At 37.7% G+C, this 14,576-nt stretch overlaps 1 protein-coding gene across 2 annotated transcripts in view; it reads left to right on the top strand.

Moving 5' to 3' along the window:
* LY75 (lymphocyte antigen 75) overlaps positions 1-14,576 on the top strand; it is a 164,398-nt gene that overhangs the window by 12,853 nt on the left and 136,969 nt on the right. For both annotated transcript variants that reach the window (XM_056110351.1, XM_056110352.1), the window contains exons 4-6: positions 702-866; positions 11,167-11,277; positions 12,993-13,133. In XM_056110351.1, the coding sequence (XP_055966326.1) occupies positions 702-866; positions 11,167-11,277; positions 12,993-13,133 (417 nt within the window). The remainder of the gene's footprint in view (positions 1-701; positions 867-11,166; positions 11,278-12,992; positions 13,134-14,576) is intronic.

Below are 14,576 nucleotides of genomic sequence, written 5' to 3'. Positions count from 1 at the left end.
ATTGAAAGTTCTCTGTAATTACACATGCTGTTTATATGTTTGTTAAATAAAAGAGTGTATACGTTAAACTCTGCAGATGTGTAAACATGTATTCAGATGTTTAAATACATAATTATATATTTACATTTGAAATATTAATCATATATCATATTAAAACATTAAAATATTAAAGAGACACCACTTAGACTCAGTTTCCCACTAGGGTAGTCATTTGGATATAAATCTTCCTCATTTAAACTGCGTGTCTGCATGCATTCATATGTGCCCGCGCACGCATGCGCGTGCACACACACACACACACAATAGTTTCATGGTAAGTCATGGGCAGACTTCCACTGATTTTGTTTTACCAGTAACACAATAACTTGACACTATGAGCACACTGAAAGACTCTTACGTTGGACTGAGGGCAGGAAAGGGATAAAATGTGGCTTTGTAAACACCCGGGGATAAAGGGAGCCTGAAAGCTAGAGGGAGAGTAGGCACTTTAGTCAGCATGAGTCATATTGTTTCCATGACTTCGATTTCTTTGTGTAACAAAAGAATCAAAATATGGCCTAATTAAGCAATCTCAGCCTCAATATTAGCTTATTCTAGAAAAGATGCAAACAATTGTAGTGTGTATTTGTGAGCATTCTAAGCAATAAATAACATTATGTCCTTTCTTTATGTGCACTAATGTTTATCTTTTTAATCAACAGAAAGTGGCTGTGACACTAATTGGGAAAAGAAAGAGCAGATGGGAAGCTGCTACCAATTTAATACACAGGCCTCTATTTCTTGGAAAGAAGCTTATGTTTCATGTCAGAATCAAGGAGCTGATTTACTGAGTATCAACAGTGCTGCTGAATTAACTTACCTTACAGGTAGGTTTCACTTGACTGTCATAGACAGATACTGAAATTGTGAAGATGTTATTTTTTCAGCATTCTAACTGCCCACTGCTATTTCATTCATTGAAAAAATCATTCATTGTGTTTTGTTGGTTGGCTTATCATTGTAGTGCTAGGGATTGAATTTAGGGCCTCATACAAACAAAGGCAAGTTTTCTACCATTGAGTTGCATCTCTTACCTAAAAGTGCATCTTGTGATAGACACTAGAGGGAGATAATATTAAGGAAATGGGATGGGATAGCAGGAGCATAGTGATCCCCTAAGAGTAAGTGAAAGAGTTGAAAAATATCTGAACATTGATAAGCAGGAAGGTAAAAAGATGGCTGATGGCTGCACCCCAAGAGATAAACTTAGAATCCTCTCATTTGTGTTAACATGTTCAGTCTACAGGAAAAGGAGAGTTTTTAAGAAATCGTAAAGTAGATTTAATGAAACAGATTCCGGGAATGAATAGAATTTTGTTTTATGTGTTATCAATTTTCAAAAATAATTATGAAAACTTGTATAGACTAGTCTGGAATTCAACCAAAAAATAGACATGTATGGGACTACAGAGATAGTACAGTGGGTAGGGCACTTGCTTTGTACCTAACCATACCAGGTTCTGTCCCTGCATCCCATATGGTCTATTGCTTAATTAGAGATATATGACCACTATTCTAACTAAACGTATACTAATACTTTATTATATTGCTTTATGTACTTCTTTTTTTCTTTTTGGGTCACACCCAACGATGCTCAGGGGTTACTCCTGGCTCTGCACTAAGGAATTACTCCTGGCAGTGCTCGGGGGACCATATGGGATGCTGGGAATGGAATCCAGGTCAGCCCTACCCACTGTACTATCACTCCAGCCCCACTTTATGTACTTCTTGCTCTCTCCCTCTTCTTCCATCTCTGTTCTTTCCCTTCAAAGAAACAAAATAAAATGAAAGAGAATGAGAAATACTATTCCTCAAAGGAAAAAAGAAGAAAGAAAAGAAAATTAAAGGTTCATGCCTTTCTCTCAAAATAACTGTCCTTTGGGTATCTTTACAACATAGATTTATATATAAATAGTAAATACACATACACATATATGTATTTTATTTTCATTATATTGTTGTTATGTGTTTAAAATAAAGCAAATACTAATTTCTTTACCAGTCTATAAGCTTGTTGTTAAGTGCTATTTTGTAATATAAGATTGAACAAGCCACAATGTATCCTTTCCTCTCTGAGAAAGTTCTATTGGCAACTCCTCTAAGATCTTCCTCTGTTCCAGAGCTGTCTCTTACTGTAGGATTTACTGAGTCATAGGACAGAGTATCTCTTTACTTAGTTGCTTTCCAGAGTGGCTGTTAACCCTTTGTAACTCCAATAGCATTGGGTATGATCAGTCCTATTATTTCATTTTTTGTTTTACATTTCACTGATAATTAGTTTGTGTGTATCTCGTGGTTGTTAACCATTTGGTTTTCACCTTCAACTTCCTAGTTCGTTACTTTGCCTGTTTTCTATTGAGTTGTTCCCCCCACCCATTTCAATGGTATTTCTTTGTATCTTCTGAATACTAATCTTTTGTTGTAGTGTTATAAGTATCTTCTCCTAATCTTTGTTCTTTTTACTTTATTTTTTGTTTCATTTTGGACCAGACCTAGCAGTTCTCAGGGGCTACTCCTGGTGGTGGACTGGGGACCAATATGAGATGCCGGGGATTGAACCTGGGCTGGCTGCTTACAATGCTAGTGCCCTGCCCATTATACTATCTCTCTGACCCCTATTCTTTTCAGATTTACCTTTTATTCCTTAAGAATTTCTGTTTATTTATGTAGCAAATTCTTACTGAACCTTAGCATGATAACAACAACCTCTCATGTTTTCTTCTTAAAGACTTTATTTTGATTGCATGTTTAAATCCTTAATCTTTTTGTATTTACAACCTCAATACATCTGGAACATTGAGGTAGGAATCTGTTTTATATTTCACCATGTGGTCAATAGCCAAGAACTGTTTTCTTCCCCGTTCCCCATTTTATTTCCTATACCATTTGTAATTCAACCAAATATAGTTTTCAGGGTGAGAAAATCCCCCTTTATTCATTTTTTATATTTTCTTCTTTAATCAATTATTCCTTCATATGAATTTAAAGACCATGCTGTTAATCTCAATGAAAGCCCTATTGAGATTTTGAAATTGCATTGAATTATAGATTAATTTGGGAGGCATTGCTGTCACTGCATAACTGAGTCTTCTCACCCATGAAAATGATATGCCTTTTTATTGATTTCGGATTTCATTTATGCACACAGTAAAATTCTGTAACTTGTTCCATCAGAGTCTTACTAGATGCAGATTAAGTGTGCATCTTTTACTAGGAAATTTATAAATGGAAAGATTCTGTGTTGTTTTTTTAAAAAAAGAAAAACCCAAGAAACACAAATAACAAAACTTGTGACTTGTTTGACAAATAAAAATTAATAAAACTATATGATGATGATGATGTTCCAAGTGAAATGCACATTATTTTATTTAATCCCATATACCAACCGAATGAGGTAGGTAGTACTATGCTTATTTCATACAAGGAAGAATGTGGGTGGAAAAGATAACACAGAGGGTAAAGCCATTCATTGCCTTGCATCTAGCCAATCTAGGTTCTATCTCCAACACCATATATGGACCCTCCAACACCAGGAATGATCCCTAAACACAAAATTAGAAGTAATAAGCCCAAGCCACAGCCAGGCATGGCCCCAAAGCAAACAAAAATCTTTTTGTTTTATGTGTTTATACCATAAAAATCACTCAGATTTACCAACCAGTACTTCCCAGAGTTGAACAGCAAGACCCTACTTTTCCTAATTTGCTTTACAAAAGGAGCTATACACATTGAACCAATTTGACAGGTGCTCCAAGGCTAGGACAATTCTGACTCTCTGTTGGCAGTACCCTTTATTTTGCATCAAAAGAGAACCTAAGGTTGAAAAAAATAGTGCAGTAAATAAGGCACTGGCTTATCTTGCTTACAGCTGACCCAGTTTGATTTCCAAGCACCACTTATGATCCCCCGGAGCATTGCCAGGAGTGATACCTGACTACAGAGCCAGGAATAGCTCCTGAGCACTTCTGGGTGTGGCCCCTAAATCAAAACTTTATTAGGAAACTCTTCTGTGGCACATCCCACATGGATGATCATCATCATGCCCTGGATTCTTACTGTGAGGAGAGCAAAAGAAATACAGGAGCAGGTCTGAGCTGGGATCTCTGCAACAGCAGAGCACTCTCTGTATCACTGGCCTTGTCCATTTGATGAGATGTGGGGACTTATGCTAGCAGTGACCTTTCTTATGGCAAAAATGGGGGTAGGCAAAGATACAAGCTAATGAATTTCTTTCCTGGAATCTTCTAAGAAAAATTTATAAAAGGAAATACCAGTTCCAAATTTTACAGGACATTGAATAAATCCCTGCCCTTCTTACTTGCCCAATCAGGACTCAGACAATATTTCCATTTCTTATTCACATCCACCTGGTATAAGACACATAACACAGTCACAATGTTTAAATCCTGTGATACTGGTGAAGAATAAAACATGAATTCAAGTCACAAATCGGATACTGTAATGAAGCAAATTAATAGCCTGACAACTTCCAAAGATCATGTTGTTTCATTTTAAATATTTATCACTGAATGTGGATAAATATAAGGATTCTTTAGGATAGATGTTAGGGCAACAAGGAGATTCATATTTGTGGCTGAAGAGATAGCCTAGGAGTGAAGGCAATGCCTTACATATGTCCAACCCCACTTTGATCCCCAGCACCACAAGGTGCTTCATGCACCTGTGGGTGTGGCCTTGAAAAGCTTTGCTTGGCCTCATCCCCCAGCACAGGACTAGTACCTGGCATTGCGAGAATAACTGAGAAGCCCTCCAGCCTACTAATCACCACGTGGGAAAGATTGTACTCTCTGCTGGGGGCATCTATGAAGACTCTATGAAAGGGAGGGCATTAAGTTGGGATGGATAAGAAGAACTGGACCTCTATAGTGAGCTTGGTTAGAAGTGAGCACTTGGGTAGTGGTGGTTATGTGCAGTGACTGTGTACATCTATATAAAAGCACTGTTTTAAGCATTTTGCCTAAAATTGTTTGTAAAAAACATTTTATTTTTATTTTTTGAAGAATTTTTTAAAATTTTATTTTAATAAATCACCATGAGATAGAGTTACAGACTTACAAATTTTTTTTCTCTTCATTTTCATTTATTCTCCCAGGGGAGGGTTGAAAGAACAAAAACCCAAGACTCTGGTCTAGATCACATTACAAATCTAAACTCTGGTGTGGGATTTCAGTGGAGAAGCAAACATTAAAAAAAAAGTAATAAACCAAATAATCAAGGTTCTATGGAACGTTACCCACATAACTGCCACTAACCATGTAAGACCATTAATTCTTAAGGTTTTTTTTTTCCAGATTTGTATATGCTTTTTATTTTTTTTTTAATTTTTATTAGTGAGACACCATGAGATACAGTTGTAGACCTACAAATTTTGTGCTTGGGTTTCAATTATACAATGATCAAATACCCATCCCTCCACTAGTGCCCATTTCCCGCCACCACAGATCCCAGTATCCCTCCACCCCAAAAGAGGCATTGAGTGGCAATCATGTTTGGTCTATAGTCTACTTTCAGCATGCTTCTCCCATCCTGGGAGAATCCTCCCAATACCCTTTATTTGGTGCTCCCTTCTCTATCTGAGCTGCCTTTTCCCCTAGCATGTGTGGCTGGCCTCCAAGCCATGTAGCAAAATTCCTGGTACTAATTTCGGCCACTCTTGGGTGTTAGTCTCCTATTATGTTACTTTATGTTCCCCAGATGAATGCAATCCTTTTATGTCTATCCCTCTCTTTCTGACTCATTTTCCGTACAAGTGGTACTACATGGAAAATTCTTGAGTTTTTAAGGTGTCAAGGGATCGTGACAGCAGGGGCAGTATTGGACAAGAGGAGTCAACAGTCATGAATGAGCCAAGATTTGCTCAGGAAAAGCAGCAATTCCTTTTTGACAGCTCTGTGAGGGTGGGGTGGGGGTGGAAGAGGAGGGTTGAGATAAAGATGACCGAGGCAGAGGGTATGTGACTTATGTAAAAGCTGCTTTTAGAGAAGTTACAGGAGAGGGCAACAGGAAGATCCTAAGATGACAGATGTAAAAATTTAAATCTTCAAGATTTAAACAGGACGAGGATGTACTTGAACTTTCAGAAAGGACAGTGTTAAGAAAGGGTAAAACCAGGACACATTTAAGACTTGGGAGTTCCCATGATCCCTTAAGTGTTTCCTGCTCCAGGAAGTAACCATTCATGTGTTTAATGGAAGACATACTATTTTTCCCTATTCTGGTGTGAAATGATTTCTAACCTTTGTAAGCTTCTTTTCAAACCACAATTTTCCCACCTATTTTGGTCACCAAACAGACTAATCTCTAGTGGCCTGTAGACTTACTCCTAACTACCCTGCTGGGGGTTGAAAATGAAGTAATCCCCCCTAGGCTGGCCCCTGTAAGACTTAACAAACTTTCATGATTACATTTCAGTCATATAATGATCGAGCACCCATCCCTCCACCAGTTCCCATTCTCCATCACCAATGTTCCCAAATTTCCCTCCTGCCACCCCCTCCCCTTCCCACCCTCTGCCTCTGTGGCAGGAACATTTCCTCTTACTCTCTCTCTACTTTTGGGTGTTATGGTTGGCAATACAGGTACTAAGTAAGTGGCCATCATGTTTGGTCCATAGTTGACTTTCAGCATGCATCTACCATCCCGAGCAAGCCTTCCAACCATCATTTACTTAGTGGTCCCTTCTCTATCCCAGCTGACTTTTCCCCCAGCACATGAGACCAGCTTTCAAGCCATGGAGCGATCCTCCTGACCCGTATCTCTTCTTTCCTTAGCCGTAAGTCTCCTATCTTGTTACTTTATATTCCACAAATGAGTACAGTCATTCTGTGTCTGTCACTATACCTCTGACTCTTTTCACTTATCATGATACTCTCCATGTTGATCCATTGATATGGTAATTTCATCTTTTCTAACAGCTGCATAGTATTCCATTGTGTAGATATATCAAAGTTTCTTTAACCAGTTATCTGTTCTTGAGCATTCAGGTTTTTTTCTAGATTCTGGCTATTGTAAATAGTGATGCAATAAACATATAAATGCAGATGTCATTTCTATTGTACTTTTTTGCATCTCCAGGATATATTCCCAGAAGTGGCATTGCTGGGTCAAATGGGAGCTCAATTTCTAGTTTTTTGAGAAATATTCATATTGTTTTCCAAAAAGGCTGGACCAGTTGGCATTCCCACCAGCAGTGAAGGAGAGTCCCTTTCTCTCCACATCCATGCCAACACCGGTTGCTTTTGTTCTTTTGGATGTGTGCCAGTCTCTTTGGTGTGAGATGACATCTCATTGTTTTGGTCTGCATCTCCCTGATGATTAGTGATGAAGAACATTTTTTCAATGTGCCTTTTGGCCATTTGGATTTCTTCATTGAGAAAGTTTCTGTTTATTTCATCACCCCATTTTCTTATGGGATTGGATGTTTTCTTGTAGAGTTCACCTTTAGTTTCAATGTTGTAGAGGGTTTTGCCGACCTTTTCTTTGATGTACCTTATAGATTCTGGTCTGATGTTGGGGTCTTTAATCATTTTGGTCTGACTTTTGTGCATCGTGTTAGGCAGAAGTCTGAGCCTATTTTTTTGCATGTAGCTGTCCAGTTTTGCCAGCACCATTTGTTAAAGAGGTTTTCCTTGCTCCACTTCACATTTCTTGCTCCCTTATCAAAGATTACATTATCATATACTTGGGGGTATGTGTAAGGATGTTCAATCTCTATTCCAGTGATCTGTGGATCTGTCTTTGTTACAATACCATGCTGTTTTAATTATTACTGCTCTGTAGTACAGTTTGAAGTTGGGGAAAGTGATGCCTCCCATCTTTTTTCCCCCGAGAACTTCTTTAGCTATTCGTGGGAGCTTGTTGTTCCATGAGAATTTCAGGAGTGTTTGATCAATTTTTTTGAAGATTGTCATGGGTACTCTTATAGGGATCACATTGAATCTGTGTAATGCTTTAGGTAGTATTGCCATTTTGACAATGTTAATTCTCCCAATCCATGAGCAGAGGATGTGTTTTCATTTTCTTGTTTCTTGTTTCTTGTCCTCTTATTTCTTGAAGTTGGTTTTGTACTTTTCTTTGTACAGGTCCTTTACCTCCTTAGTTAAGCTGATTCTGAGGTACTTGATTTTCTGAGGCAAAATTTTATAGCCTGCCACTTAACTATACAAGTCTATTGTTTCTAGGAGCTTCTTGTTAGAAGTTTTAGGGTTCTCTAAATATGATATGTCATCTGCAAAGATTGAGAGCTTGATTTCTTCCTTTCCTATTCGGATACCCTTAGTGTCTTTTTCTTTCTTGCCTAACTGCTATGGCAAGTACTTCCAGTACTATATTGAATAGAAATGGTGAGAGTGGGCATCCTTGTCTTGTCCCCAATCTTAGAGGGAAGGCTCTTAGTTTTTCCCCACTGAGGATAATGCTTGCCTGTGGTAGATGGCTTTGACTATATTGAGAAAAGTTCCTTCAATTCCTATTTTGCTGAGAGTTTTCATCATAAATGGGTGCTAGATCTTGCCAAATGCTTCCTCTGCATCTATTGATATGATCATATGGTTTTTATCCTTTATTTTATTGATATGATGGATTATATTGATTGACTTGCAAATGTTAAACTATGTCAGAATATGGTATCTGGAATACCATAATCATGTCGGTTTTCAGGTCTTGGAAGTCTGGATAATTGAATGCTTTTACTACTGAGAAAAATTTATGTTATATTAAATCTTCAAGGTCTTTGCACACTATGTGGGAACTCATGACTTATGCTAAAAGTTAAATAAAAGGATTGAGTTCTCTTCAGCACTCTCCTCAAACAATCTCCCTATATAATCATTTTCACCTTTCTTGATATTTATAGCATCAGTTTTCTTTGAGTAAAGGAATATTTATATTTATTATTATTATTATTATTATTATTATGTAGCAGTGGGTAGGGCATTTGCCTGGCATGTAGCCAACACAAGTTCTATTCCTCCATCTTTCTTGGAGAGTCCAGCAAGCTATTGAGAGTATCCCACCCACACAGGAGAGCCTAGCAAGCTCCCCGTGGCACATTCGATATGCCAAACACAGTAGCAACAAGTCTCACAATGGAGACGTTACTGGTTCCTGCTCGAGCAAATCAGTGAACAATGGGAGGACAGTGAAGTGTTGTAGCTTGTTCAGAGTTAACTCTCCTAAGCTTTTCATATTCACACCAGTTATTTCTTCTATCTTGTATGTTTGTATGACAGTTGATTCTTCTCTTAACATTCTTCCCTGTAATTAAGGAATTAACAGACTATAAGCACGTTTAAATTTATGCCATTTAAATATATATAATATTTTATAGCAACATAAAATATAGATTTCCTGGAAAGAGTCCTTCATTTTTTCACAGCCAAGCTATGAAAAGCACTGTATATCTCCTGACTTCACATTCATTCACCAGTAGAGAGGTAACTGGGCCTCTGTCCCTATTGCCCTCTGCCCAGACTCCTGCCCTTTCCTTGACTATTGATGTCTGAATTACTGCTTTTAGCCACTTTCTTTTGTTGTTGCTATTTCTGCTCACCCCAGGAGAGCTCTTCCCTTCCTGATTTCAGTTCTAATTGCATCAACTGTTTTAGGTATTTGGCTATAGTGTCTACAGGAAGCAAAAATTGTGTATCAAAATTACTTACAAAAATCCCCTAAAGCACTGATTTAGTTTTCTATATGCAAATCATGCATATGTATGTATAAATATATACATGTATATACATATATACACACATACAAAATATGAATGTAGTTGTTTACTTGCAAGTCACAGATATAGTAATGGATTAAAATTTTATGTGTGTGTATGTATGTGTATCAACAGATATCAGATACACCAGTTTTATTTGCAGGTAGAAAACTATATCCACATTTTAAAAATTATTTCTGTGTTTACAGTGTAATGTATATATAAATGATGTAGCATATTATTTTGTGTGTACATATAATTGTCCATATATATAACATCGTATGTACTCTTCAAGAAATTAAGGAATTATTGAGTAGATCACTGCTGAAAATTTTCAACATATTTATAGAAATTCCAAATAATCAAGGAACTCCTTTTATTTTGTAGGCCATTTTTAAAAACACTCTATTATTCTATATATCTTCAGAATAATAGAGTGATTTATTTATAATCCCTGTTATTCTGTATACCTTCACTTTTTTCCTTCATGATATTGGTGAAGTTTTAGCAGATTCTTAAATAAAGCCTTGGCATCCCTGACACTGGTATGAAAATCTTCATAATAGTTTTTTTATTCTTTTCATGCTTTCCCATCCTCCAGTGCCCGTAGACTCTCCCCTGCGCATGACTACATCTGTTGTTTGAGAAGATGTTCACACTGAGTGGCATATAAGTTATTGGCCACCTAATTCAAATAATTTTGCTTCTTTCTTCTTTGCTAATCACATCTGATTTTCAAATAATTTATTTGAATGATACACCTCCACAGCAGTGTTTGTGTATAGGTGTGTGTGTGTGTGTATGTGTGCATGTACGCACATGCGTGTATGCGTACACTGTGTGTATAAGTTTCCAATCTGGACCCTGCACTCTGAGGCTTGGAGTTATATATTCTGTTGCCCTTGAAAAAACTCCTGTGTATATTTTTGAAACAGTACTGTTAAAAGTACCATTTGGGGAGCAAAGTACAGAGATTAAGGTGCATGCCTTGAAAGCAACTAGCCTTGGTTCTTCTAGGCATCATCAGATGCACCCCTGAGGCCCCCTAGTTTCATGCCTTGTGTCCACATTAATGCAGTTTTAACCCATGGCCCTGTTGAAATATCCTGAGGCCTCATGTGAGTGAGCTACATGACCTCCCATTAAGAAATAATGCCTTAAGAGAAAGGTAACTGAACAAGTTAACAGAAAAGAAGAATTGAATTAAATTATCAGTTTTTGGATTTTTAAATACTCAAGTTTTGTGTCTATCATCAATGCCTGTTTTGTGGGATAGTCTATTTTAAATGCCTCACAGTGGGGTGAAAGCCTTCAGATATTTTGCTGTAAGTAAAAACGGAAGCTGACTGATAATAAATTATATATTTTTGTCATTTTTAAAAATTATTTAATGATTACAGAAAAAGAAGACATTGCTAGAATTTTCTGGATCGGCTTAAATCAGCTGTATACTGCTAGAGGCTGGGAATGGTCAGACCACAAGCCATTAAACTTTCTCAACTGGGATCCAGGTAAATGCTTCCTCCCCAACACACTGAGCAAACACTTAAAAAAAACAGTCCCTTGATAAACAATGTGAACAATTCTTAAAATATTAGAAATTGAGCTCTTATTTGACCCAGCAATACCACTCCTGGGAATATGTCCTGGAGAGGAAAAAAGTACAGTCGAAATGACATCTGCACTTGTATGTTCATTGCTGCACTGTTCACAGTAGCCAAAATCTGTAAAACACCCAAGTGCCTGAGAACAAATTACTGGCTAAAGAAACTTTGGTACATCTGCACAGTGGAATACTATGCAGCTGTTAGAAAAGATGAAGTCATGAAATTTGCATACGAGTGGTTCTACATGGAAAGTATCATGCTGAGTGAAATGAGGCAGAAAGAGAGGGACAGACATAGAAAGACAGCACTCATCTGGGGAATATAAAGTAACAGAATGGGAGACAAACACCCAAGAATAGTTGAGATAAGCACCAGGGGGTCTGCTCCACAGCTTGGAAGCCAGAAGCACATGCTGGGGGGAAAGGCAGCTCAGATAGAGAAGGGAACACCAAGTAAAGGGTGTCTGGAGGATTTGCTTCGGATGTGAGATGCGTGCTGAAAGTAGACTATAGACTGAACACGATGGCCATTCAATACCTCTTTCACAAACCAGAATACCCTAAAGCAAAGAGAGAGCAAAAGGGAATGCCCTGCCTCAGAGGCGGGACGGGGTGGGGGGGATGGGCTAGGGTGGGAGGGCTACTGAGATCATTGGTGGTAGAAAATGGGCACTGGTGGAGGGATGGGTACTCAATCATTGTATAACTGAAACCCAAGCACGAAAATTTGTAAGTCTACAACTGTACTTCATGGTGTTTCACTAATAAAAAAAAATAAAATAAAAATAAATTTTAAAAAATCCCAGTCATGAATAGCTTACACAGATTTCAAATCTTGACAAACTCACATTATGGTTCCCTCTCAGAAGAACTTTCCCAAGTTTAATCACATTGTGGATAACTGAGCATGTATTTCTAACGTTTAAAAGAGCAACCCGCCACCTTTAGGTAAGAGCTGATTTGAGCCCTGCCATGAAGCTAAGAGCTGTTATGTGTTCCATAGGGAACTTGATGTGTCTGTGATTCATGCATATTGTGTTCCATTTTCAACTTAACTCTTAAAATACAAAACTTCTTTAGTTCCAAACTCTTGGGATCTCTCCACCATAGCACCCAAGTGCTTACAGCATAATGAGTTTATTACCCAAATAAATAGTTTAACAAAGGTTTATAGTGAATTAAATAAAAGTCTAGCTAACCAAAATATATACCAATCAGTCATTTTAGTTAATGCAATTTTAGTGACAAAAAATACAATCTTAGAGATAATTTAATTGTTGCTTCAAAGACTTAAAGGCATTACAGAACAAAAAAAATATTTGTTGTATGGAATACACAACTAAGACTTACTGAGCACAGAATATAACATGGAAGTTGTTTGGAGGCAGTGGTTATTTTATATTTTGTCTTTTAAATGTATTACAATATGTCAGGATATATTTACTCTGAATCCTGCATTAATATATTAAGCTTATTGAGGCATCTACATTTTTATTTAGTTAAAAGCTTTAGTTATTTTTTGTATTCCCCTAAAAGCTAAACATTAGGAATAAATCCTTTTTCTGTTGTTGTTCCTGATCAAAACCTTCTTGTTCTAACTCTGAAAATCTGACATTTAAGATATGCCTAGTGCACCGACAATTGGTGGGTCAAGCTGTGCAAGTATGAATGCTGATTCTGGTCTGTGGCAGAGTTCTTCCTGTGAAGCTCAGCTGCCGTACATCTGCAAAAAACCACTCACTGACACAGTGGAATTAGCAGGTATCCTTCTAATTTCCTTGTAAAAGTATCTAAAAATTAATGTTTTGTAATGTCAAGTAAATCCATTTTGCAGTGATTTTTCTACTTTCCTTCACCTAATGTAGAAATTATTTGATTTTGATCATGGGTTAATGTGTTACCAGCTATATGTGACTAAAGATTTTGCTTGCTAAATTCCCATAAGAAGGCAAATATATTCTAAATAGAAATATATCTGTTTTCAGAGGTGACTTCTATCGGAGTGTTTCTCAAAATGTGGTTCCAGATGAAGGCTTTAGCATCACCTGTTAGTATCACGAGACAGTGCAGGAGGTAAGGCACTTGCCTTGCATTTTGCATGTGTCTCTGGCAGAGGCATCCTGTCCCCAGAGCACCTCCAAGGGTTATTCCTGAGCATAGAGGCAAGAGTTGCCCCTAAGCACTGCTGGGTGTGGCCCACAAATAAACAACAGGAAGCTAATTCTGAGATCATATTCCTAATTTCCTGAATAAGAGGCTGTTAGGGTGGACCAGACTGTGTTTTTAAGACGCCTTCCAGGACCAGAGAACTAACACACTGCGCTTGCATCACTTGCATCTGACTCCGTTTTGATTTCTGAAATCCCATTTGGTTCCCTGAGCATGGCCCAGTGACCTTGAACACAGCTGGGTATGGCCCCAAAACAAACAAAAGCCTCCCAGGTGATTCTGATGCAAATTTAAATATGAGAACCACTGCTAAGGCCAGACCTCCTGTATTGTCTTCCTAAAAAGTAAAGACTTAGGACATTGTCAAAATGGCAATACTCCTCAAAGCATTGTACAAATTCAGTGTGATCCCTGTAAGGATACTCATGACATTCTTCAAAGAAATGAAGCAAACACTCCTGAAATTCATAGGGAGCAAAAAGTCACCACAAATAGCTAAAAACACTTCTTGGGAAAAAGAAAATGGGAGGAATCAACCTCCCAAACCTCAAACTCTACTACAAGCGGTAATAATTAGAATAGCATGGTACTGGAACAAAGATAGAGCCGCAGGCCGATGGAACAGGGTTGAATATACTGATACCCCATTCCCAAATGTATGATCATCTAATCTTTGATAAGGGAACAAGAAATGTAAAATGGAGCAAGGAAAGCTTCTTTAATAAATTCTGCTGGCAAAACTGGAGAGTTACATGCAAAAAAAATGTGCTCAGACCTCTACCTAACACCATGCAGAAAAGTTAGATCAAAATGGATAAAAGACCTCAGTATCAGACTAGAATCCATAAGGTACATTGAAGAAAAGTTTGGCAAAACCCTCCAGGACATTGACACTTACAGTATCTTCAAAGATGACTTGCCACTGGCCAAGCAAGTGAAAACAGAGATAAACAAATAGGACTATCTTAAACTAAGAAGCTTCTGCACCTCAAAAGAAACAGTGACCAAAATACAAAGACAGTCTACAGAATGGGA

This window comes from Sorex fumeus, unplaced genomic scaffold, assembly GCF_029834395.1.
Source record: "Sorex fumeus unplaced genomic scaffold, SorFum_2.1 ptg000009l, whole genome shotgun sequence".
Lineage (NCBI taxonomy): Eukaryota > Metazoa > Chordata > Mammalia > Eulipotyphla > Soricidae > Sorex > Sorex fumeus.
The sequence above is the reverse complement of the archived record's forward strand: the minus strand, read 5'-3'. Positions and strand labels throughout refer to the sequence as shown.